The 25,638-nt window shown below is 49.9% G+C and overlaps 2 protein-coding genes and 1 long non-coding RNA gene across 5 annotated transcripts in view; 1 reads left to right on the top strand and 2 right to left on the bottom strand.

Annotated features, from left to right (window-relative positions):
• The window catches only part of SH3GL1 (SH3 domain containing GRB2 like 1, endophilin A2), a 59,122-nt gene extending 37,690 nt beyond the window's left edge, over positions 1-21,432 (bottom strand). For both annotated transcript variants that reach the window (XM_053372751.1, XM_053372752.1), the window contains exon 1: positions 20,502-21,432. In XM_053372751.1, coding sequence (XP_053228726.1) covers positions 20,502-20,546 — 45 coding nt within the window. In that variant the 5' untranslated portion in view covers positions 20,547-21,432. The remainder of the gene's footprint in view (positions 1-20,501) is intronic.
• The window catches only part of LOC128405798 (uncharacterized), a 227,796-nt gene that overhangs the window by 111,168 nt on the left and 90,990 nt on the right, over positions 1-25,638 (bottom strand). The gene's annotated exons all lie outside the window — the stretch shown is intronic.
• The window catches only part of CHAF1A (chromatin assembly factor 1 subunit A), a 32,295-nt gene continuing 29,427 nt past the window's right edge, over positions 22,771-25,638 (top strand). The window contains exon 1 of one of the 2 annotated variants that reach the window (XM_053372725.1): positions 22,771-22,893. The gene's annotated coding sequence lies outside the window, so the exon portion shown is untranslated. Of the gene's footprint in view, positions 23,112-25,638 lie in introns of both variants that reach the window. The other variant, XM_053372724.1, reaches the window with a different exon arrangement.

Here is a 25,638-nt window from a genome sequence, read left to right as displayed (position 1 = left end):
TCACTGACGCTAGGCGTTGGGCTTTGGCAAACGCCCAAAACGTTTCTGTCTGTGCAAGCCTACCTAGACATGCGAAGTCGATCTGCGCTTGAATCCACTTTTAGTTCAGAATGCACACAGAAACGTCGGCCGTAGTCATTTTGCTTTTTATAAACTTGTTCCTTGACGTCGATTTTACCGTGTTTTTATATTCTCGGTAAGCTGCTTGTGGGTTTTATCTACGGTACAAATCTTGCTAAGTAAGTCGTGGGGTTTTCAAACGTTCACAGCACCTCGTCTGCCCTGTCCCATAAAATCACGGTATCATAAGAGTTTGAAAGGAACCCCAGAGTCATCTAGTCCAACCCCCCCACAAAGCAGGAATCTAATCTAGACCGATAGCCGTCCAACCTCTGCTTAAAAACCTCCAAGGAAGGAGAGTCCACAACCTCCTGAGTAAAACCATTCCACTGTTGAAGGGTCCAATTGCGCCCAAGGTACAAGACCCCCCCAAATAAATGGAGATCTGATTTAGCATACTTATTTAGCAAACAAATTATGCCATGCAACTAAGTGGCACGATATAAGGAAAAAGGTAAAGGTAAAGGAAGGGACGCGGGTGGCGCTGTGGGTTATTGTAGGTTATTGTATTGAACTTTATTACGGCCATTGGCCCATCACACGACAGTTTCCCATACCAACATAATGTACTTAAACCTCCAAATTTAATACCACCAAGACTTACAAAAAACAGACAAGAACCAAAGCAAAACAAAAACAAAAGACCAACATCATACATTACAATAAATTTGTAACATAAACATCGCTCTCTACTCATAAATTAGTAGAAGACATCAATGGTGATATCACCTAATTACATCCTAAAACATAGATCATAGTTTAAAGGGATTATCCGAGCCGCACAGGAGTCCGTTTCTCTTCTTTAGGGATAGGACGCTGATCAAGAATCTGGCAACCATGAGTGATCTTAGGGGGTCATCATCATTTAATAGATATCTCAGTTTGGCTTCATTCGTATCATCAGCAATTCCCTTTAGATATTGAGCAAGAAACTTGCTCCTGGCCAATGAGTGAAATGCACAATCAAAAATTATGTGATGCAACGATTCCGGTTAAACCACAGAGCCTAGGGCTTGCCGATCAGAAGGTCGGTGGTTCGAATCCCTGCGACGGGGTGAGCTCCCGTTGCTCGGTCCCTGCTCCTGCCAACCTAGCAGTTTGAAAGCACGTCAAAGTGCAAGTAGATAAATAGGTATTGCTCCGGTGGGAAGGTAAACGGCATTTCCGTGTGCTGCTCTGGTTCACCAGAAGCGGCTTAGTCATGCTGGCTACATGACCCAGAAAAACTGTCTGAGGACAAACATCGGCTCCCTCGGCCAATAAAGCGAGATGAGCGCCGCAACCCCAGAGTCGGCCATGACTGGACCTAATGGTCAGGGGTCCCTTTACCTTTAAAGGTAAAGGACCCCTGGACGGTTAAGTCCATGACCGGTTGTGCATTGCTGTAATAATGAAACATTTCACAGAAAACCTCCCGTTTTGGAAAATATTCCGTCCCACAGCAGCATAGTTACAAAAGGTTGTAGTCAATGTTCGCTATCGTCAGAGTAGATCCTCTGAAATTAAAAGGGGATCCCTTACTTGAATCATAGAATTATAGAGGCGGAAGGGACCGTAAGGTTCAACTCCCTGCAATGCAGGAATATTTTGCCCAACACGGAGCTCAAACCCACAACCCTGAGATTAAGAGTCTCACGTTCTACTGATTCAGGTTCATCAATTGCACTGGATTTAGTCCTAGCAAAATTTGCAACCAGGGATGGATGGGATGGGAGGGCTTCAATGCAATTCACATTTAAGGGCAAACCTCCCTAATTCACACTTCCTGAAACAACATGGGGGAATGGAACTTCAAAGTGTGCACTTCTCAGAATTCTGCAGTGAGGTTCTCCAAACAAGTAGCATGTGCAAAACATGCATATACAGTACTAGGGTAAAGCGTGCATACAAGTGTATATACTTGTGAAAACATGTTGTGTTGTATTGGGGCAACTGCTTTGCAAACGTGTTTTAGGCAAATCTGGGTGTGTGTTAGGAGAGACCTGCGCCTTTTCAGGAGGGCTTAAAAACAATAAATCACAAACCCATGTGGAAATGTGAACTTAAAGGTAAAGGTAAAGGTACCCCTGCCTGTACGGGCCAGTCTTGACAGACTCTGGGGTTGTGCGCCCATCTCACTCAAGAGGCCAGGGGCCAGCGCTGTCCGAAGACACTTCCGGGTCACGTGGCCAGCGTGACAAGCTGCATCTGGCGAGCCAGCGCAGCACACGGAACGCCGTTTACCTTCCCGCTGGTAAGCGGTCCCTATTTATCTACTTGCACCTGGGGGTGCTTTCGAACTGCTAGGTTGGCAGGCGCTGGGACCGAGCAGCGGGAGCGCACCCCGCTGCGGGGATTCGAACCGCCGACCTTTCGATCGGCAAGCCCTAGGCGCTGAGGCTTTTACCCACAGCGCCACCCGCGTCCCTATGTGAACTTAAGACTAGAATAAAAAGAACAACCGAGAGAAAGTGAAACCGACAGATCAATCCAGCCCTAGATACAAGCCCAAATTTCCTCCCGCTGCTTGTACACTTGGAAGACAACAACAGGCCAGAGCCACAGCTCTCGCCCGCACGACCCTCCTTTCTCGGTGTTTGTTCATGTAGCCATGTTTGCCTACCTGAACACTAAGATCTTCCTTCAAAGACCCTGTTCTAGAAAGCGAAGCGATAAGCTACTAGAGAACGGGGCCTTCTTGGTGGTGGGCCCAGTAATGCAATAGCTTCCTGAGAGAAGCTTGCCTTGTTCCTTATCTATGGCCTTTTTGACACCAGAGGAGAACATCCTTGCTTAGACAAGCCTACTGAGGTCGGTGCAATTTTCATCTGTTTTGGCATTTTAACTCTTGCATTGAAATAGGGAAATTTCAGGGAGAATTCTAGCCAATGCAAATTCTCCCCACGTTCGAAAGTCACATGTGGATCTCAGCTGGCGAGGGAATCAAAGAGAGCCTGGGACCAAGAAAAACGGACAGTAGGCCTGATTTTTACTGCGATACCGTTGCATGCTTTCAAGTATGGTTGCAATTTATTTACTTATTTATTCTCTTGGGCTTTTTAATTGCATTAGAGCTGTTGAGGGCTTAGTGTGGTTTTAACCTGAGCTGCAAAGTGTTGTGGTTGTAAGGAGTTTTTTAGGGCATCTTAGGGCAGGATCTAAACAGGGTGTTCCGTCAGTGGAAGGATTTTCTGAACAGAAACTCCACCTCCCCGAATCTACGGCAGAGGATTGAGGGAATACCTAGAGAGTTAGCCTTTGCAACTGAGATGGGTGGGCGTTAATCTCATTGCACCAAGAAAAATCCTTGCAAGGAGTGGCCTGTGTCTTGGTGTTGTTTTGGATGCAACCCTTAGGCTCTTATGTCTGTTGTTTGTTTTTAATTAATAGTAATTAAATACTGCTTGGTAAGCCACGTGGGGAACGTTGTTAAATTAATACAGCACACACACATACCACAAGTCCATAAGGAAAGACAAAGACTGCGTACGAGGTGCCAAAGTGTGCATTCTGCAGAACACAAAACAGCAACGACCCACCACGGTGCACCGTATTTTTTGCTCTATAAGACGCACTTTCCCCCTCCTAAAAAGGGGAAATGTGTGTGCGTCTTATGGAGCGAATGCAGGCGGGAGGCTCTGCTCAGCGCTCCCTTCAAAGAGCCGCGTGGAGTGTGTGTGTGGCTCTTGGGGGCTTTTCCCTGAGGGGGCTTTTCTCCCTCCTCGTGGAAAAGCCGCCAAGAGCCACACACACACTCTGCATGCTCTTTAAAGGGAGCGCGGCTCTTGGGGGAGAGGCTGTGCGCGGCCAAGCAAGAAGCCAGGACAGCCAGCGGGATTGCAGCGCTGCGATCCCACTGGCTGCCTTGGCTTAAGCCTGCGGAGGCTTCGCGGGCTATCCCAGAAGCCACAACAGCGGCTCCATCCCTTCCCCCACCTCCCAGAGAAGCCCCCAAGAGCCGCGCTCCCTTTAAAGAGTGTGCGGCTCTTGCGGGAGGTGGGGTGAAAGCCAGGAGGCTTGCTTTCGCTGAAGCCAGGAGGGCAAGCGGGATCGGTGCGCACCGATCCCGCTTGCTCTCCTGGCTTCAGAGATAGACCCGCAAAGCCTCCTGAGTGAAGATGGAGGAGCGCTCCCTCTTAGCTCAGGAGGCTTTGCGTTCCTTTCTTATTTCTTGTTTTCCTCCCCTAAAAACTAGGTGCGCCTCATGGTCTGGTGCGTCTAATAGAGCGAAAAATACGGCACCTATTTACAAAGAAGTTTCGAGGGGAAACGTAGTTCTGTGGACAGAATTTCTTAGGACGGAAGAGACGGCATAAGCATCTGGAAAAAGGTTATTTGCATGGCTTGCAAGAAAAGATCTCTGGGGGAAAGAGGGCGGCAACGTACAGCCGCCCACGTCCGTATTCCACTTTAGATGACATTTTCCAGGCCTGGACCCTGGCCCAGATAAAGCCACTTTTCGCTGCAGTGCTGGGATCTCCTGCCGAATTCCTTCCCACCCCGTACAAGCTGCTGACTCACGTTTTTTGAGAGAAATTTAAATGGGATGCAGGGGGTGGCTACTGACGCATGCAAGCAAGAGCCAGGAAAAGAATATAACACCGAGGGAGTAAGGTTAATTAGGCATAGTTATTCGTCTCCCTCAAAGGGGGGCTAATCATTAACAGCAAGAGCTCTGGAGACACAGCTACAGAATAGCTACACACACAACTCCCCCCTCTCCTCCACGCTCAAACTAAACAGGAGCCTGGTTAGCATAAAGCAACTTTGCATGGTCACCTATGGCGAGCAAATCACGTTTCCGGGCGAGTAGAGGCAACAACAAAACTAGAGGAAGTGTAGCTGTGATTGGAACGGTCAAAGATGCTGGGAATTGTCATTCGATCAATGCTTGCAGAGTTTGGCTTAACGTTTGCTGAATTAGTGCAAAAACCTCCGAACCGCAGTTGAAAGAAGTTCTCCAAACTGCTGGCCTTAATTTTAATCCTTAATCCTTAATTTTGTTTTTAAGTCGTATTCATTCAACTTGTTTTCATTACTGCTTGTTAGCCGCCCTGAGCCCGGCCTTGGCTGGGGAGAGTGGGGTATAAATAAAAGTTATTATTATTATTATCCTAAATGCTGGGGGATATAAACTGAACCGTTCACATTTATGTGCACATATGGGTTTGATGTTTTCTCCCGAAGCGTATTTTTACACATCAGTACATGAGCCTGCAACATTCTGAAGGCTGGGGGAGAAAATCGTTGTTTAGGTCATGGATAGGCAAACTAAGGCCCAGGGGCCAGATCCAGCCCAATCGCCCCCTGCTGAAAAAGTTTGCTGACCCCTGGCTTAGGTGAACTGAAGGCGAACCGAATTAGTTCGTTTTGCAAAGGGGCAAACCTGGATCAGAATTAGTTCCTTTGGGGTGCAGGCTGGACGCGAACTGGAAATACTTCCATTAAGAAGTGAATACAGTGGTACCTTGGGTTAAGTACTTAATTCGTTCCGGAGGTCCGTACTTAACCTGAAACTGTTCTTAACCTGAAGCTCAACTTTAGCTAATGGGGCCTCCTGCTGCCGCCGTGCCGCCGGAGCCCGATTTCTGTTTTTGTCCTGAAGCAAAGTTCTTAACCTGAAGCACTATTTCTGGGTTAGTGGAGTCTGTAACTTGAAGCATCTGTAACCCGAGGTACCACTGTATCTCCAAGCCCTGTGTGTCGAAAACCACATTGTGGGGGGGGGGGGCATGTTGGCTACCCCTGTATCAAACTGCTGCTCACCAGATCTTAAGCCACACACTTTCAGCCGACGAAACCTTCTATCCAGCTGAGAGGATAAAGTGTGTGCTTGTTTGTGAAGAACAGGAGGAAATCATGTACCAGCTTGATCTCTCTGGAGGGCAAGGCCAAAAAGAAATGAGACAAAAATAAACCTCTGGTTAAAGGATCTAAACTGGCAGAGCTAAGATGTGGCTCTGGCCCGGACTGTGAAGAGATGCTGCCGGTCAGAATTGTAAATATCAGGCGATGGTGAAGAGCACTCTCTGCCCAAGACCTGACAGAGCTGCTGGCAGTCAGAGTAGAGAATTCTGGGCTAGATGGACAAATAGACAGAAAATTCGCTCTGGAAAGAGGGCACTTTGGGGCAGGAAACTTGAAGAACCACCACACAAAAGCAGCACATTAATTGCTGCGGATGTTCACAGCAAGAGGGATGAAAGTGCGCTCTTGAGGAAGAAGGGGGTGTGGCCCCCCCATCTCTGCGGTTATCTAGGGGAGCGTCCGGCAAAGCTCAGGAAAGGGAGACCTGGCTTCACAACCACAGCAAGCAGATTTAATGCTTGCTACACCTGTTTGTGGAAAAGAACAAGCTCTGCAAGGTCCGGCCGGGTCATCGCGATTCAGGCCAAATCAAGCTCAGCCAGTTTGGAGCACATTTGATATGCCTCCTGTTTGAATAGTTCCCTGTTGCTTCCCGGCACCAGATCCTGGTCTCTTCTGCCTGTCCACACACACACAAACTGTTGACCTCCCCTCTCTATTCATTCCTCGAGTTCCCCTGCTCCATCCGTGGCCAATTTTGATTCTGTCAGCTCTGGAAACCCAGTCCTCTTGCTAAAACATTCCTGGCCTCTCCCTTCCCTCTCGACGGAGATTCTGTCATTCAATGTTCTTCTGCAGTGCTCACAAACATTTCATGAAATGTGAGCTCAGCCTATGACTTACTGCACACATGGGGTAGGCAAACATAAGGCCCAGGGGCCGGATCCGGCCCAATCGCCTTCTCAATCCGGCCCGCGGACGGTCTGGGAATCAGCGTGTTTTTACATGAGTAGAACGTGTCCTTTTATTTAAAATGCATCTCTGGGTCATTTGTGGGGCCTGCCTGGTGTCTTTAGATGAGTAGAATGTGTCCTTTTACAGTGGTACCTCTAGATGCGAACGGGATCCGTTCCGGAGCCCCGTTCGCATCTAGAAGCAAACGTAACGGGGCTCCGGAAAGGATCCCGTTCGCATCTAGAAGCAAACGTAACCAGCCACGGCACATCCGTGCACGCACACGTCGCTTCCCGCCGCTTCTGTGCATGCTCGTGATGTCATTTTGAGCGCCTCCGCATGCGCAAGCGGTGAAACCCAGAAGTAACGCTCTCCTTTGCTTCCGGGTTGCCGCAGAGCGCAACTCGAATGCGCCCAAAGCACATTCAACCCGAGGTATGACTATATTTAAAATGCATCTCTGGGTTATTTGTGGGGCATAGGAATTCGTTCATCCCCCCCCCAAAAAAATATAGTCCGGCCCCCCACAAGGTGGACTGGCCCCTTGCTGAAAAAGTTTGCTGACCCCTGGGTTGGGGGGCTGGATGACAGGTAGCAGCTTAAAAAAAAATTCAGTACCAAGGACCTAGATTGCTTACTGGGAGAAGAGAAACGTTTCTACCTGGTGTCTAAAGATATGCAACGAAGGGGACAGGCGAGCCTCCCTGGGAAGAGCATCTGCAAATGGGGAGCCGCTGCAGAGAAGGCCCCGTTCTTGTGTTGCCGACCTCTTGCGGAAGGGACACCTGAAGAAGGGCCTCGGGTGAGGATTGCAGGGTCTGGGTTGGTTCATACGGGGAGAGGTCTTGAGCCGTTTAAGGCTTTATCGGTCAAAACCAGCCTGTTGAATTGGGCCTGGGAGCTAGCTGGCAGCCAGTGCAGTCGGGCCAGGCTTGGGGCTACGTGCTCACGCCATTTTGCCCTGGTGAGGAGCCTGGCCGTTGAATTTTGCAGCTGCTGAAGCTTCCAGGCCGCCTTTGGAGGCAGCCCCACGGAGAAGAACACCTCATGTAGCTCACGATAACGTGCAGATTCCTGCAAATGTAAACACTGGATTTAAAAACCCTGGGGTTCCAGCGGGGATCAGGTGGCGGTGTGAATCAGCCTCTTAAGACTTCCAGGAATCTGGTGCACCGAGTATTTCCTGAGTGGCTGCCTGCAGCTTCCATGCCGAGCTAAGCCGATACTGGAGGCGAGAGCCCTAAGTTGAAGAGCAGCTCCACCCAGGCGGGACCAGGTCTACATCTTTTCCATCTCTCCTCGCCAAGGGAATTGCAGCATCCAGCACCTAGCTGGGAGGATGTGTTCGCCTTTAGCCTAGTTCATTTCCCATGCCATGTTTAGAACAGGAAACAGGCCGAGTGAACGGAAGCTTCCCCACTTTCTCAATTCCATCCTTGACACCAAGGGCATGTTTGGCCAGGAGAAAGGACAGGGTCAGCGATGGAAAGACCAGGTCAGACTCTTTCCCCAAAGTAATGAAGAGCTGAGTCAAGGTCTGCAGGAGAGAAACTGTCCCCCTACTCTTTTAAAAAGGTAAAGGGACCCCTGACCATTAGGTCCAGTCGTGGCCGACTCTGGGGTTGTGGTGCTCATCTCGCTTTACTGGCCGAGGGAGCCGGCGTACAGTGGCCAGCATGACTAAGCCGCTTCTGGCGAACCAGAGCAGCGCATGGAAATGCCGTTTACCTTCCCGCCGGAGTGGTACCTATTTATCTACTTGCATTTTGACGTGCTTTCGAACTGCTAGGTTGGCAGGAGCAGGGACCGAGCAACAGTCGCGGGGATTTGAACCGCCGACCTTCTGATCAGCAATTCCTAGGCTCTGTGGTTTAACCCACAGCGCCACCCGTGTCCCGTCTCAAAGCATTTGCAACACATTAAAACATCCATTCAAACAATCTAGAATGAAACAAACTCAAGCTTCAAGGAAAACGTTTCAGCTTCTTATCTAAGCACCCAGAGATCTCCAGGTGGTCGCAACTGGACCCGCACCAATCGCAAAACGCGCCTGGCTAATTTCTAACACCGATTCCCTGCCGGTTCTGCAGGTGTGGAAGGAGTTGAGAGGGCTTTGTTCAATATAAATGACTTCTCCCCCCCCACACGGTTTTTTTTTGTCAACGCTCCACACAAGAGAGCAGGGAAGGAAGAGTATCTGTTGAGTAACTGCTTCAAAAGTCAACGAAGGCCTCATCTAATTGTTTAGGACTTAAGCAGCGGGGAGAGGAGTTCTGAACTCGATAAAGAGCTCTAACAAGTTGGGTGAGAAGACGCAATCGTTGCCAAAGCAGTAATGTGGTTCTGTGCAGGCCATGCGTTACCCTCCTTGACCCCATCAGCCGACATCTCCCTGCTGTGTCCGTCCTTTGCTGAATGGTACAGCCAGCCTTGCCCCCCAGATATCCCCCCTTCCCACCACCAAACAGTGTTAGAAATTAGCCAGGCGCGTTTTGTGACCGGCGCAGGTCCAATTGCAAACATGTGCAGATGTCAGGACTGACATTTCCATCTGGCTGGCCCCTCCAACTTCCTTAACAGGTGAGCAGAAGAGCTCATTTATTGCATTTTATCTCCCACCTTTTTCTGCAAGGAGCACATGGTCCACCCCCTCTCCACAGGTAATCCCAACGCCCCTGCGAGGTAGCTTAAGAGGCTGCGACTAGCTCTAAGGTCACCCAGTGAACTTTCTGGTGGAGTGGGGATTTGAACCCTGATCTCCCAGGTCCTGGTCCGACACTCTAACCACTACATAGTCCTCCTGCTATGGGGCAGCTCTATAAATTAAGTTGTTGTGCTTTAGTCGTTTAGTCGTGTCCGCCTCTTCGTGACCCCCTGGACCAGAGCACGCCAGGCCCTCCTGTCTTCCACTGCCTCCCGCAGTTTGGTCAAACTCATGCTGGTAGCTTCGAGAACACTGTCCCACCATCTCGTCCTCTGTCGTCCCCTTCTCCTTGTGCCCTCCATCTTTCCCAACATCAGGGTCTTTTCCAGGGAGTCTTCTCTTCTCATGAGGTGGCCAAAGTCTTGGAGCCTCAGCTTCAGGATCTGTCCTTCCAGTGAGCACTCAGGGCTGATTTCCTTAAGAATGGATACGTTTGATCTTCTTGCAGTCCATGGGACTCTCAAGAGTCTCCTCCAGCACCAGAATTGGTACCAGTCGTTTAGTCGTGTCCGCCTCTTCGTGACCCCCTGGACCAGAGCACGCCAGGCCCTCCTATCTTCCACTGCCTCCCGCAGTTTGGTCAGACTCATCTTTGTAGCTTCGCGAACACTATCCAACCATCTCATCCTCTGTCGTCCCCTTCTCCTTGTGCCCTCCATCTTTCCCAACATCAGGGTCTTTTCCAGGGAGTCTTCTCTTCTCATGAGGTGGCCAAAGTCTTGGAGCCTCAGCTTCAGGATCTGTCCTTCCAGTGAGCACTCAGGGCTGATTTCCTTCAGAATGGAGAGGTTTGATCTTCTTGCAGTCCATGGGACTCTCTATTAAATTAAGTAGGTAAATAAATAGGGGGGGAGCTAAATGTCCCTTAGAGAAGGATCTGAAATATACCCCTTGAAGCTGGCATTTCTTTCATTCTGGATGGTTTTATTGTAGGTTTCGTAAACCGCTTTGAGATGTTTTCTTTAAAATGTAAAGCCAGGCATAAGCAAACTAGGCCTTCTGGATGTTTTGGGACTACAACTCCCATCATCCTTAGCTAGCAGGACCAGTGGTCAGGGATGATGGGAATTGTAGTCCCAAAACATCTGGAGGGCTGAGCTTGCCTGTGCCTGTGTAAAGCAGTAAAGAAATGAAACAAACAGTAATAAAACCGACGGCGACAAATTTCACTGCCAAAAAAGAAAGAAAGAAAAGGGGAATAAGAGAAAGATGGCGCAAAGACATAATAATAATATTATAATAATTTATTATTTATACCCCGCCCATCTGGCTGAGTTTCCCCAGCCACTCTGGGCGGCTCCCAATCAAGTGTTAAAAACAATACAGCGTTACATATTAAAAACTTCCCTGAGCAGGGCTGCCTTAAGATGTCTTCTGAATGTCAGATAGTTGTTTATCTCTTTGACATCTGATGGGAGGGCGTTCCACAGGGCGGGTGCCACTACCAAGAAGGCCCTCTGTCTGGTTCCCTGTAGCCTCACTTCTCGCAATGAGGGAACCACCAGAAGGCCCTCGGTGCTGGACCTCAGCGTCCGGGCAGAACGATGGGGGTGGAGACGCTCCTTCAGGTATACAGGACCAGGCCGTTTAGGGCTTTCAAGGTTAGCACCAACACTTTGAATCGTGCTCGGAAACGTATTGGGAGCCAATGCAGATCTCTCAGAACCGGTGTTATGTGGTCCCGGCGGCCACTCCCAGTCACCAGTCTAGCTGCCGCATTCTGGATTAGTTGTAGTTTCCGGGTCACCTTCAAAGGTAGCCCCACGTAGAGCGCATTGCAGTAGTCCAAGCGGGAGATAACTAGAGCATGCACCACTCTGGCGAGACAGTCTGCGGGCAGGGAGGGTCTCAGCCTGCGTACCAGGTGGAGCTGGTAGACAGCCGTCCTGGACACAGAATTGACCTGTGCCTCCATGGACAGCTGTGAGTCCAAAATGACTCCCAGGCTGCACACCTGGTCCTTTAGGGGCACAGTTACCCCATTCAGGACCAGGGAATCCCCCACACCCACCCGCTCCCTGTCTCCCAAAAACAGTACTTCTGTCTTGTCAGGATTCAACCTCAATCTGCTAGCCGCCATCCACCCTCCAACATTTCGTTGTGGCGACTGCACCCTAGGTTCAAGGTGCCATTTGGAGAGCAGCTTTTATATCTGAGTTTTTACCTGTGCTTTTATGGCAACGCGACTCTTTAATCAGACAACTTGCTGACTGAAAATGAGAAGCACCTCTTCGCCCCTGCCTTGCCTGAGTCTTCTCTGAACCATGATTCTCAGCGCAGCGATGTCACCACTTCCTCTGTTTTCCAAGCCGCAAATATCTGCAAGTTCTTCCCCCAGGAAACTGCCCAAGAAAGTCTCACACTGAAGCAACGAGGCTTGCAAGCTGGGCCTCCAGAAGAATCTCCCCCCGCCCCCCAAAAAAACCCTGATGCAAGCACACAGATACTCTCAGAGCGCTTGCCAGTATAAATGCACCGAGACAAATGGAACGGATAAAAAGTTCCCGGCGCCGAGAGAAAGGGACAGATGGTTTTAAGATATGCACAACCGGCAGCAAATTGCAACGGAGGAGGAAGATGGCAGGATAACAATGAGCAGCCATCTGTTCGCTCTCTCCACCCCATACAGAGAGAGAAGGAAAGGTGAACTAGATACAGGACAGGGCAGGGGTCCGAGAGCAATAGCTGGGTGTCAAGACATCTGCTTTGCAGGCAGAAGACCTCAAGTCCAAGTCAGGAAACCCTGAGGTGCTGCTTCCAGTCAGTACAGCGTCAGTAACCAACTCTCCAGCTCAGAATAAATAATAATAATAATAATAATAATAATAATAATAATAATAATTTTTATTTATATCCCGCCCTCCCCAGCCGAAGCCGGGCTCAGAGCGGCAAACATCAAATGTATAACACATTAACATAAAATCAGACGATCAGTTAAAATACATCCTCAAATCAGATCAGGATCAGATTAGGGTTGGGGACCTTAAATGCTCACCAAGCCCAACTGTTTGTGCTGAACTTATATGGGCCTGTGAGAAAAATTGGGAGGCCACTTTCTTGCAAGTTCTTATGAAAGGGGAGAGGGAGTCAGACTGTGCCTTGGCCAAAGGCCTGGAGGAAAAGCTCCGTCCTGCAGGCCCTGCGGAAAGATGTCAAGTCCCGCAGGGCCCTAGTCTCTTGTGACAGAGCGTTCCACCAGATCGGGGCCACAGCCGAGAAGGCCCTGGCTCTAGTTGATGCCAGCCTAACCTCTCTGTGGCCTGGGACCTTCAAGATGTTTTTGTCTGAAGACCGTAAGTTCCTCTGTGGGACATACCAGGAGAGGCGGTCCCGTAGGTACGAGGGTCCTAGGCCGTATAGGGCTTTAAAGCTTAAAACCAGCCGCTCCTTATGGGTATAGCGGTTAACAACACAGAAAGCTGATTTATTCTCAGCCGGCGGCCACAACAAGACCCCGAAACGAATCTTGAAGCGAGTTTTGCAGCAAGGCGTCAACAAAGCGCTTCAGACTCCTAGGCTGTGTTCGAACGGCCATGTTTCCAATTTGTCTGTGCGTGACGCTATCCAATAATAATAATAATAATAATAATAATAATAATAATAATAATAATAATATTTTTTATACTCCACCCTCAGGGGGGCTAACAACCAATAATAAAAACAAGTTGATTAAATTACAATTTAAATGATTAAGATACAACATTAAAACATATGGGTGCAATCTCTTCATAGGAGAAGAAAGGAGAAAGAAAGAGAGGGAGGGAATCAAATTGATTCCAAGCCAAAGGCCAGGTGGAACAACTCTGTCTTACAGGCCCTGTGGAAAGAGATCAGATCCTGCAGGGCCCTGGTCTCATGAGACAGAGCGTTCCACCAGGCCGGGGCCAGTGTTGAAAAGGCCATGGCTCTGGTTGAGGCTAATCTAACTTCCTTAGGGCCCGGGACCTCTAGGGTGTTGCTATATATGGACCTTAAGGTCCTCCGTGGGGCATACCAGGAGAAGCGGTCCCGTAGGTACAAGGGTCCTAGGCTGTGAAGGGCTTTAAAGGTCAAAAGCAGCACCTTAAATCTGACCCTTTATTCTACCGGGAGCCAGTGCAGCTTGAAAAGCACTGGGTGAATATGCTCCCATGGCAGGGACCCCGTGAGGAGCCTCGCTGCAGCATTCTGCACCCGCTGGAGTTTCTGGGACAGCTTCAAGGGCAGCCCCGCGTAGAGCGAATTACAGTAGTCAAGCCTGGAGGTGACCGTCGTATGGATCACTGTGGCCAGGTCGGGGCGGGAAAGGTAAGGGAACAACTGATTGATGCGGCGAAGGTGGAAAAATGTCGCCTTGGCTGTTGCTGTAACTTGCGCCTCCATGGAAAGGGAGATCTATCCAAGATCTATGTGTTCTGTAATTTCTCGTGCGATGCAACTGTTTGACGCATTGATGGGTATAAATAGTTCAGTCCGATATTGAACACAAGGCTCTTTAATCTCAGGGTCATTGGGGAAAAGGTTCCCACAGGACTTGATGAACCTTATGGTCCCACTCAATACTGAAGTTCTGGGATTCAAACCAGCCGCACACCAACAGTGGTCTTTAAGATGCTCAGAATTTGTCTCAAGCCAGGGTGAGAACATCTTTGCAGCGGGTGAAGACATGCCCCCCCGCATGTATAGCACCAACAAAGCAACAATAAACAAACCCATGGTCACGTAACGCATACTCAGTAAACACATGAGACGTAACCGGCTCTGTTCTTAGATAAATAAGATATACTAACAAATTGTAAATTTCAACAGAAGTAACTCATAAAGTTCAACAAACTCTTCTGCTTTGTTCGTTTGTTGAACTTTATGAGTTACTTCTGTTGAAATTTACAATTTGGTACTATGAATAGTATGGGACGCGGGTGGCACTGTGCTCACAGAGCCTAGGACTTGCCGATCAGAAGGTCGGAGGTTCGAATCCCCAAACGGGGTGGGCTCCCATTGCTCGGTCTCTGCTCCTGCCAACCTAGCAGTTCGAACGCACATCAAAGTGCAAGTAGATAAATAGGTACCGCTCCGGCGGGAAGGTAAATGGTGTTTCCGTGCGCTGCTCTGGTTCGCCAGAAGCGGCTTAGTCCTGCTTGGCCACATGACCCGGAAGCTGTACGCCGGCTTCCTCGGCCAATAAAGCGAGATGAGCGCCACAACCCCAGAGTTGGTCACGACTGGGCCTAATGGTCAGGGGTCCCTTTACCTTTACCTTACTATGAATAGCATACAGTGGTACCTCTGCTTGCGAATGGGATCCGTTCCGGAGCCCTGTTCGCAACATGAGCAAAATGCAACCCATGCCTGCGTGTGCGCGGGTCGTGATTCGCCGCTTCTGCGCATGCGCGTGATGTCATTTTGAGCGTCTGCGCATGCGCGAGCAGCGAAACCCGGAAGTAACCCTTTCCGGCACACTTTTTGACTGTATCTGCTAGGGACTGACCTTCGCATTCATCGAAAGGGCTTATCCGCAGAGGTACCGGATCCCCCTGATTGTACAACCGATTGCCTCAACTGCTGGCTGCAATGGCCCCCTGAGCAACAGCCCCCATGCCCAATTCTTAGACACTATACAAATATTATGGGACGCGGGTGGCGCTGTGGGTTAAACCACAGAGCCTAGGACTTGCCGATCAGAAGGTTGGCGGTTCGAATCCCCGCGACGGGGTGAGCTCCCATTGCTCGGTCCCAGCTCCTGCCAACCTAGCAGTTCGAAAGCACACCAGCGCAAGTAGATAAATAGGTACCGCTCCGGCGGGAAGGTAAACGGCGTTTCCGTGCGCTGCTCTGGTTCGCCAGAAGCGGCTTAGTCCTGCTGGCCACACGACCCGGAAGCTGGACGCCAGCTCCCTTGGCCAGTAAAGCGAGATGAGCACCGCAACCCCAGAGTCGGTCACGACTGGACCTAATGGACAGGGGTCCCTTTATCTTTATACAAATATTAAGGGCCTGATCCATCCAAGTATTGTTGGATGGTTCCTGGGGATTTGACTCGAGAGTCGGTGAAAGGGGGAAGCCAGCCGCAAACAAACTCCATCTCTGCAATTAAAACAGTGCTCAATTTATGGTGGGAGAGAATGAATCAACTTTGTTATGAATCAGATCCGAGACCAAAATAGCTGGTGACTTCATTTGTTGTGGGTCTATTTTTATGTTTTTCAGCGACTGTAGGGTGCGGTATATATGTCACGCATGCATGTATATTTCTATACATATATTCATTACGCATTTGAACACCTCTTTAAGGTAAAGGTAAAGGGACCCCTGACCATTAGGTCCAGTCGTGACCGACTCTGGGGTTGCAGCGCTCATCTCGCTTTATTGGCCGAGGGAGCCAGCGTACAGCTTCCAGGTCATGTGGCCAGCAGGACTAAGCCGCTTCTGGCGAACCAGAGCAGCGCACGGAAACACCGTTTACCTTCCCGCCGGAGCGGTACCTATTTATCTACTTGCACTTGGACGTGCTTTCGAACTGCTAGGTTGTCAGGAGCAGGGACCGAGCAACGGGAGCTCACCCCCTTGCGGGGATTCGAACCGCCGACCTTCTGATCGGCAAGTCTTAGGCTCTGTGGTTTAACCCACAGTGCCACCTGCGTCCCTCTCTTTAAGGTACCATAGCCAAATCAAGGAACAAGTTTCTCCTATGTTCGGAGACAACTGGATGCTATTTTGAATCAATAGCGCAGGCTGAATTTTTCTCAAATACTGCACTGGTTTTTATTTCTGTTCTCTTAGAAATCAGAATTACCAAGTGATGGGTACAAGGCTACCAATTTCTTTGGCCACTGCACAAATGTGACAAAGCTTCTAATTGCAACTGTGCAGTGTTAGAAAGTCAGGTATATAAGCTAGGTGCCAAATGGCTCCTTAAACCAAGGTTAAGATAAAGGTAAAGGGACCCCTGACCATTAGGTCCAGTCATGGCCAACTCTGGCGTTGCGGTGCTCATCTCGCTTTATTGGCTGAGGGTGCCGGCGTACAGCTTCTGGGTCATGTGGCCAGCATGACTAAGCCACTTCTGGTGAACCAGAGCAGCGCACGGAAACACCGTTTACCTTCCCGCCGGAGCGGTACCTATTTATCTACTTGCACTTTGACGTGCTTTCGAACTGCTAGGTTGGCAGGAGCAGGGACCGAGCAACGGGAGCTCACCCCGTTGCGGGGATTTGAACTGCCGGCCTTCTGATCGGCAAGTCCTAGGCTCTGTGGCTTAACCCACAGCACCACCAGTGTCCCAAGGTTACAGTCGCCAAAATGGAACGCCCAGAGTTGACATTTTGGGGCAAGGCGGTTCTGAAATCTTTATTTTTCAAGCGACGGACTGACTGTGATTGATTATCAATTAAACATCTGGCTAGCTGGCGAAACTTGAGCTAGGTTAAGAATTCTGAGAACTTAAGGAAGATCTAGGGACAGTCCACAGACATATATTGGGCCATTCCGACCTATTTTTTCTTAATGGTGACTCGGACCATTCATAACATAGGAATATTCACAACTGTGAGCAGGGCAGGAGTAAGTGAAGACAAGCAACAAGAGTTAGCTATACAGTGGTACCTCGTGTTACATACGCTTCAGGTTACATACGCTTCAGGTTACAGAGTCCGCTAACCCAGAAATAGTACCTCGGGTTAAGAACTTTGCTTCAGGATGAGAACAGAAATCGTGCTCCGGCGGCGTGGTGGCAGCGGGAGGCCCCATTAGCTAAAATGGTGTTTCAGGTTAAGAACAGTTTCAGGTTAAGTACGGACCTCTGGAACGAATTGAGTACTTAACCTGAGGTACCACTGTAATCATAATGTTGTCTACTGCTCTTGCTCAGGCTGCACAGAAAAAGCATTTTGGTTCCTGAAATTCGTTCTGATTGTGCAGATAAAAACAGAACGGATAGAATTCTACAGGATGTGTCTGAAAACTGCCAGGATCCAGTGATTCCCCCAAGCATTCACCTCCAGATGGTGGAGACGTCAAGACGATATCTCGCAAGGGTTGGGGATATTTTCTAGGCCCTGGACAGAATAATACATTCCCCATCCTGCGGTAGCTCGGGAGGAGGGCTGCAAACTTGCAAATTGGCATGTTGTAAGAGCGCTGCATTTCTCAGCTCAGTTGGGTTTCACAGATGTGTGCTCTGAAAAGGGCTTTTGATTCCAGAGTGGTTCGCTCAAAATGTGCTATCGTATCATCATCGTCCCCACCCCACCCAGTACAGATAATGCATCCAAGTTTACAATTCTTCTATGGCCAGAAGGGACTGTACTTTGTGGCTGGAGTGAAAGTGGGGAGCCCGATCCTGCCACACCTTAAAGAAAATACGGATTTTGAACTATGACCACCCTGCACATTTCAATATAGTTTATATTAATAAGTGTAGGCATGGTGCCAGCACAAGACAAATGGACATTATCCCCCCCCCTCCGCCCCACACAAATGCACACAGATGTAGCACACAGGCCCATTCAGTTACTTATAACAATAGCTACCCAGAACCCATGAGCGGGGGCGGGCAATACAGTGGTAACTCGGGTTAAGTACTTAATTCATGCTGGCCACATGACCCTGAAGCTGTACGCCGGCTCCCTCGGCCAATAAAGCGAGATGAGCGCCACAACCCCAGAGTCGGTCACGACTGGACCTAATGTTCAGGGGTCCCTTTACCTTTACTAAGATTTACATACCAGCCTTCATCATAAGATCTCAGGGCGGTTCATAGAGCAAACTACAGTGGTACCTTGGTTGTCAAACGGCTTGGCTCCCGAAGAAATCGGCTCCCATACGCCGCAAAGCCGGAAGGGAGTGTTCCGGTTTGCGAACATTTTTCAGAAGGCAAATGTCCAGTGAGGCGTCCGCAGCTTCCGATTGAGTGCTGGAAGCTCTTGCAGCCAATTGGAAGCCACGCTTTGGTTTCCGAACTGTTCCTGGAGTCGAACAGACTCCAGAATGGATTAAGTTTGACAACCAAGGTGCCACTGTACAGGATAAAAGCATGAAAATAAGCGAAACAAAGCAATAAGGCCCCCGCTTCCCACAGACACATTTACAAGTAGAGCAAGGTTTCCCAAGCTTGGGTCTCCAGCTGTTTTTGGACTACAATTCACACTATCCCTGACCACTGGTCCTGCTAGCTAGGGATGATGGGAGTTGTAGTTCCCAAAACAGCTGGGGACCCAACTTGCAGGGAAACCCTGCTGTAGAATATTAATCATCCAAATGCCTGGTTGAAGAGGAACGTTTTCGCCTGGTGCCTAAAATATACAATGAAGGTGCCAGTTGAACCTCCCCGGGGAGAGCATTCCACAAAAGGGTAGCCACCGAAGAAGAGGCCCTGTTCTCGTGTTGCCACCCTCCAGACCACATGTGGAGGAGGCACAGAAAGAAGGGCCTCAGACGACAAATGCAGAGTCCGGGTTGGTTTATATAGGGAGAGGCGGTGCTTCAGATACTGCAGGCAAATACAGGCATTGTTTAGCGATATTGTGTGTTCTGCTCCAGATAACCACAATTAACCGAACAAAGCAAGTTGCACCATTTTTTGGGTTTCTCACGGCATATAAAAGTTACGCTTACTCTATATTGCAGTCTATTAAGCCAGGGGCACCTGGCTGCAGGGGCAGGAGGGAAATCCAGCTCCAGCCTGCTCTACTCCTGTGGTCAGAAGAGGGGTGGTGGCAGCAACAGGTGTGGGTGTGTGTGTGTGTGTGTGTGTGTGTGTTCCTTCACCTGGAATCTACCAGGCTGCCAGCAGCTGCCCCCACGCCCTTGCAAGGAGAAATATCTGCGAAGCGCAACCTGTTTCTAGTCGCCTACAGGTGATGGTTCCTTGCCACGCCAGCCAAGCCAAGCTGTTACAAAGAGGGACTCTGAGCAATCTACCCAACTTAACCCCAAACCAGTGCCACACAAGAACATAATAAGGACACATCGAGTGGACACCTAGATATGGCATAAGGGAGCCCCACAAGCAAGACCTGGGCACAACAGCACTCTGCCCGCCTTTCATTCCAAGCAACTGAAGCTTTCATTCCACCTCATGAAGCCATGAATAACAAAACCCTTTTCTGCCACGAAGCAACAAGCCAACCAGAAACGCTGCCCTTGGGCTCAGGGTTTTCGGCATTTTGTTCAAATGCGCTTTCCGGCCAATGCTGGTTCAGTGGTGCTGACCCAACAGTGGAAGTCCTGGAATTGGGCAGTTGCCGACCCACTCCATTTCCGACCACTGAGAGGGCACCGTACCAGTGTAGCTGCTATGGTGATGCAATGCTTGCTCACAACAACCAGGGCCGACACACCTTCCTCAGTCCACCTGTCCGGTTCCAGAGAAGACCTGTCAGATTTCCACTGTTCCAAGCGGCCTCAAAACTCGGTACCCAACCGTTTTCAACCAGCAATAATAATAATAATAACCATCATAATGGGGGCGGGGGAGAGAGGGAGGGAGGCTGACATTAAAAGGGAAGATGGATCAAGAATTAGCCCGGAGGTTGCCACACACAGGAAGGACAAGGATATAGTTTGAGTGCCTCACTTGCAGCTCTATAAATCATTTAACGTGCCAACACGAAGTTATTAACACCGCAGTTGTTGTAGAAGGGGTTATTATTTTGACCGGAATGCAATTGACATCAATAAGATCCTGGAACACAGAAATAAAGCAAAGCATCCATTCTAGCACACTCGGGGGGGCGGCCACCTAAATTATAGAATTCGGTATATGAATGACATATATTAGTAATTGTATTATAATTTGGTATTGTTATGATGAGGCTGTTAGTGGGTTTAAAATTAATTTAAAAGGTTATATTAAAATAAATTAGATCAGAGGCAATCAGAACCCAAGGGTATCTCATCTGTGCAACCCTTCCCCATTCTTTTTCCCCAAACAGATAAGACAGACATGTTCTCGTCTCACCTGGCTAGCTTTGTAGAACTGCTTCTTTAACCCGGCCACAGACATGGTGCCTCCTTCTAGTTACGGAAAAATGGCTCACGGCGGTGGGGAAAACGAACAAGAGGCAGAGGGAAAGGGGGAGCAGGCAGGTGCCCCCGGGGGCTATATGATTTGAGGCACAGAGGTTGGTGGAAGGGTGGGGGGCCAGACCCCAGCCCCTGAAAGGAAGGAGGCCACTGGATAAGTTAGCAGGCGGAGGCGAAGAGAAGACTAAGCCCGTCCCAAGAGGTAGAGAGGTTGCCAGAAAAAAGGGGGACACACAGAATCTGTGCCTGACACAAAGAGAGACACCCCCAAAATGACACAGAAAAAGACCAAAGTGTCAGATGAAAGGAGCTCCCCCTAATAAAAATGAAAATTGAAAAGGCAAGAGAGGCTTCTGAGAGACAAGTGAGTGTAAGGAGACAGAAAGGAAGGCAGACAGGCAGAGACAGTTGACACAGCTGCTCCTGGGCAGTTTGGGAGGTTCAAGAGGCTAGTCCTCAGTGAGGCAAAGGAAGGGAGGAAAAGTAGTCCCTGAGGAAGAGGGAGGGAAAGGGAGGAGAGGCCAGGCTTGGCTGAAGGGGAATGTTTTTTTTCTTTTTGGTTCTTGTTGTTTTAAAAAAGAAGGCTTCAAGAGAGGGAGGGGAGAGGAATGAGACAGAAAGGAGGACAAGGACTGACAGGTTCAGACCGCGGACGGACACACAAAGTAATCCCCGCGCCCACCCCCGAAAGGCGCAGAGGAGGCAGGTCGGAGGAACAGCCGGGGAAGAGGAACGGGGAGGACACGGGGTGGGGGGGAAAACATCCAGGCTCGGGCTGAGCTCGCTCTCTGGCTCCCCTCGGCGCTTCACTTCCGCCACCCCACCTAACGCGCAGGCGCGCAGGCGGGCGGAGGGATACGCGCTCCTCCGCCGGAAAGAAAAGTGTGGCAATGAGGAGGAGAGAGTGAGATCCGGACTCCACGCTTCCAACCATAGACGCGGGCGGGATAGAGCGCCGGGAACGAAACCGCGTCACGCCGCGGCCACGCCCATCCCGCGCTTCGAAGAGCGGGGCCAGAGCGCCCCCTGTCTTCCTTTGCTGGAAGATTCGGATCGAGATGTATTACAGGAGTAGCCGGACGCCGCGGCTGCCTCCCGCGCCTGGCCGTTCTGAACTACAACTCCCATCATCCCTTGCCGAGAACGTGCACCAGTTAGATACGAGTTATATTTATTTGCGGGTGGACGGCGCCATAATATAATATAATATAATATAATATAATATAATATAATATAATATAATAATTTTATTTTGTTATCAGTATTTATATATATTAGTAGTAGTAGTAGTAGTAGTTATTTATTATTATTAATAATAAAAATAAAATTTTATTTATATCCCGCCCTCCCCAGCCAAAGCCGGGCTCACAGCGGCTAACATCAGTAAAAATAGCAATTTACATAAAATCAGTCAATTAATTGAAATACATTCAATTAATTGAAATACACAGTCAATTAATTGAAATACATTCTAAAATCACTTCCGAATCAAATTATTATTAGTAGTAGTAGTAACAGTTGTTGTTATTTTAAAAACCATAGAAAAACAGAATGAAATGCATTACATGGCTTAAAATCATTATAAAAATCAAGGCAGTCTGAGAGATGTGAGCCTCCCTTGTTGTCGAATTATTGTTTTACTTATTCTTATTTTCTCTTTAAGCCGCGTTGAGCACATGCCAGGGAAAACGGCGGGATAAAACAATAATTAACAACTAATATTAATAATAATTATATAATAATTAATGGTGAAATGGTGATAATTATGGGGGTAAAAATAATAATTTTATATATATATATATAAATACTGATAACAAAATAAAATAGTTATATAGTAATGCTACTATTACTACTACTACAGCTTTTGCACTAGACCCGAGAGTTGAGCCACTAATCTAGCTGTTTTATCTTTATAGGCGGGCGAATGAACCAGGGGCGCATGCGTCACGTTTCCCGTCAGTTATCGCGAGAACTATCCCTGTTTTTCCCACGCTGCCTCTACGCAGGGGGGCCCACGCGAGAAGACGTTGGGCCAGGCGGGCGGGGAGGCGTGGCCAGGGGCGTGGCTAAGCGGAGCGACCCGCGCGTGCGCGTTCGGGACCTTCCCCGTTCCTCTTGTCGCGAGAGTTCGCTTACATTACTCCGCGAGCCTAATGAAGGCGGGGGAAGAAAAGAGAAAGGAAACCCGAGTCACGTGGGGCGCGGCGTCCCGCCCAATCAGGGCGCCGGAGCGCGAAGTCCTCCCGAGATCCCGCCAAATACGAGCGGGCGCGAGGGAAGCGGGAGCCGGACGGGGTGCCGGAGGGGACAAAAAGCCGCCGTCGCGGGTAACGGGCGGCTTTGTGTGGTGGTTTTTTCAGCCCCCTCTGTGAGGGTTGTTAAGAGGGGGCAGGCGCGGGAGCGTGCCTCGGGGACGCGCGCGCGCCCCCCGCCCCCGGTTCTCGTGAGGGGGAGCCCGGCTCGGCCTCTCTCTCCCGCGCGCGAGAGGCCTTTCCCTCTTCTTCTCCCCTCAGCGCCTCAGTCCTGAGGGAAAACTTTGTAGCAGGTGAGAGAGAGGGAGAAAGAAGATAGGAAGTATCGCCCCGCGACCCTTCGTGGGGGGGGGAGGGAGGGCTCGAGGGGAGGGGAAACTGAGGCAGGTCGGGGAAGGAGGGTCGTGGGTTTGTGGGGAGGGGGGGAGATAAGAAAACTGAAGCGGGAAAAGGGGTGGGGGGTTGTGTGTGTGTGTCACGCTGCGGGTATTAAGGTGGTTCCTGAGGGGGAACTGAGGCATGTCGTGGCTGCTGAGGTGGATATATTGGAGGGGGGGAAATAATTGTTGTCCTGAGGGGGGAAAGGGGTGGGTAGGGCGGCTCTGCAGAGCGGGAGGGAGGGAATGTCTTATGGGGGTTGGGCTGGATGACCCCTGGGGTTCCCTTCCAACTCTACACACAGTTCTACGATAATTGGGGGGGGACTTTTGGGGGGGAGATATTGTCTTGAGGGGAAACTGAAGCGGGAAAAGGGGTGGGGGGGTTGTGTGTGTGTGTCACGCTGCGGGTATTAAGGTGCTGATGGTGGGGGGGTTCCTGAGGGGGAACTGAGGCATGTCGTGGCTGCTGAGGTGGATATATTGGGGGGGGGATAATTGTCGTCCTGAGGGGGGAAAGGGGTGGGTAGGGCGGCTCTGCAGAGCGGGAGGGAGGGAATGGCTTATGGGCTGCTGGGGGTTGGGCTGGATGACCCCTGGGGTTCCCTTCCAACTCTATACAGTTCTACACCCATGTTCTCTAACCACTGGCTGCAGGCTTTCAGAGGAGGAACTGAGGCGCTGCAGCAGAGAGGGAGAGAGGGGGGATATTTTATGGGCTGCTGGGGAGGGAAACTGAGGCAGGGCCAAGGAAGCTCTTGGGGGGGGGGAAGCGAAGTACAGTGGTACCTCAGGTTACATACGCTTCAGGTTACAGACTCCGCTAACCCAGAAGTAGTACCTCGGGTTAAGAACTTTGCTTCAGAATGAGAACAGAAATCGCGCTCTGGCGGCGTGGCAGCAGCGGGAGGCCCCATTAGCTAAAGTGGTGCTTCAGGTTAAGAACAGTTTCAGGTTAAGGACGGACCTCCGGAACGAATTAAGTACTCAACCCGAGGTACCACTGTAGAGATATGTTTTTGTCTGAGGTTTCCAAGCAGAGGTTGGATGGGGTCATCTGCCAGGGGTGCTTTGGCTGAGACTCCTGCATTTCAGGGGGTTGGACTGGATGACCTCTGGGGGTCCCTTCCAACTCTACACACAATTCTACGATAATTGGGAATTTTTTTGATGGGGGGAGAAGCGAAGCAGAGATATGCTTATGTCTGAGGTTTCCAAGCAGAGGTTGGATGGGGTCATCTGTCAGGGATGCTTTGGCTGAGACTCCTGCATTGCAGGGGGTTGGACTGGATGACCCCTGGGGATCCCTTCCAACTCTATACAGTTCTATGGTAATTGCACACCCATGTTCTCTAACCAATGGCTGCAGGCTTTCAGAGGGGGAACTGAGGCGCTGGCAGCAGAGAGGGAGGGAGGGGGGATATCTTATGGGCTGCTGGGGAGGGAAACTGAGGCAGGGCCAAGGGAGCTGTTGTGGGGGGCAGACATGAGTTGGTGTGGGTGTCAGAGTCCCTGTAAGTAGAAACACTTTTTTGGGGGGGGTGGAGAAGGGAGGCAGGGATATGTCTATGTTGCAGGTTTTCAAGCAGAGGTTGGACGGAGCCCTCTGTCAGGGATGCTTTAGCTGAGATTTTTGCACTGCAAGGGGGGCTGGATTAGATGACCCCCCAGGGTCCCTTCCAACTATACAGTTCTGTGGCTCTCGAAATGGAGCTTTTGGAGGGGGGTCCCAAGGGAGGGAAACGGGAAATGGAGAACATATTGCCGCCTGAGAGAAACTGAGGCAGGGAGGAAATTGAGGCAGGTTTAAGGAAGGAGAGCCTGGGTCCAGCAAGTGTTGGATGGGCCATGGCAGGTGACTCCCAGAGCTTGAATTATGAAGGGAGGGGAGTCCCCTGATGAAAGCCCCCTGCTATACTCACCTTGAATCATCACAGCTATAGGGGGGTGGGGCTGTCACAAGGCATAAGGTGAAACTCTTTCATTTGAGCGTTCCTTCGTTTGGCAACCAATGTTGTTGCTGAGGAAGCAGGGTTAATGTTTGGTGGTGATCACGCACGAATATGACCATATATGTTAATGTAAAGCGCCCGTGTGTTGGTATATTGTTCTAGCACCACAAGCCATTACGCAACGCAGTCTTAAAACTGGCACGTGGGCTGCGTTTTTTGTTAACTTGGCAATGGGGTGCAAGTAAACATCCGGCCAAAATATCAAGAAGGGCATGTTGGCATCTAGATGACTGCTGTAGGAATGAGGGTGATGGATTGGAAAGACATTATGTTTGGACTTGCAAGGAAGTCAGTGATATGCAGGCTTAAAGGTAAAGGGACACGCTTGGAGAACTGACGCTGTCAAAAATATTGAAAAGGTTAGTGTTGGCATTGGGTGCCTTTGTCCCTCCAGATGTTGCCGAATCGCACCTCTCATAATCTGAGGCTGT

The sequence above is a fragment of the Podarcis raffonei genome, chromosome 18 (assembly GCF_027172205.1).
Source record: "Podarcis raffonei isolate rPodRaf1 chromosome 18, rPodRaf1.pri, whole genome shotgun sequence".
In the NCBI taxonomy this organism is placed as follows: domain Eukaryota; kingdom Metazoa; phylum Chordata; class Lepidosauria; order Squamata; family Lacertidae; genus Podarcis; species Podarcis raffonei.
The sequence above is the reverse complement of the archived record's forward strand: the minus strand, read 5'-3'. Positions and strand labels throughout refer to the sequence as shown.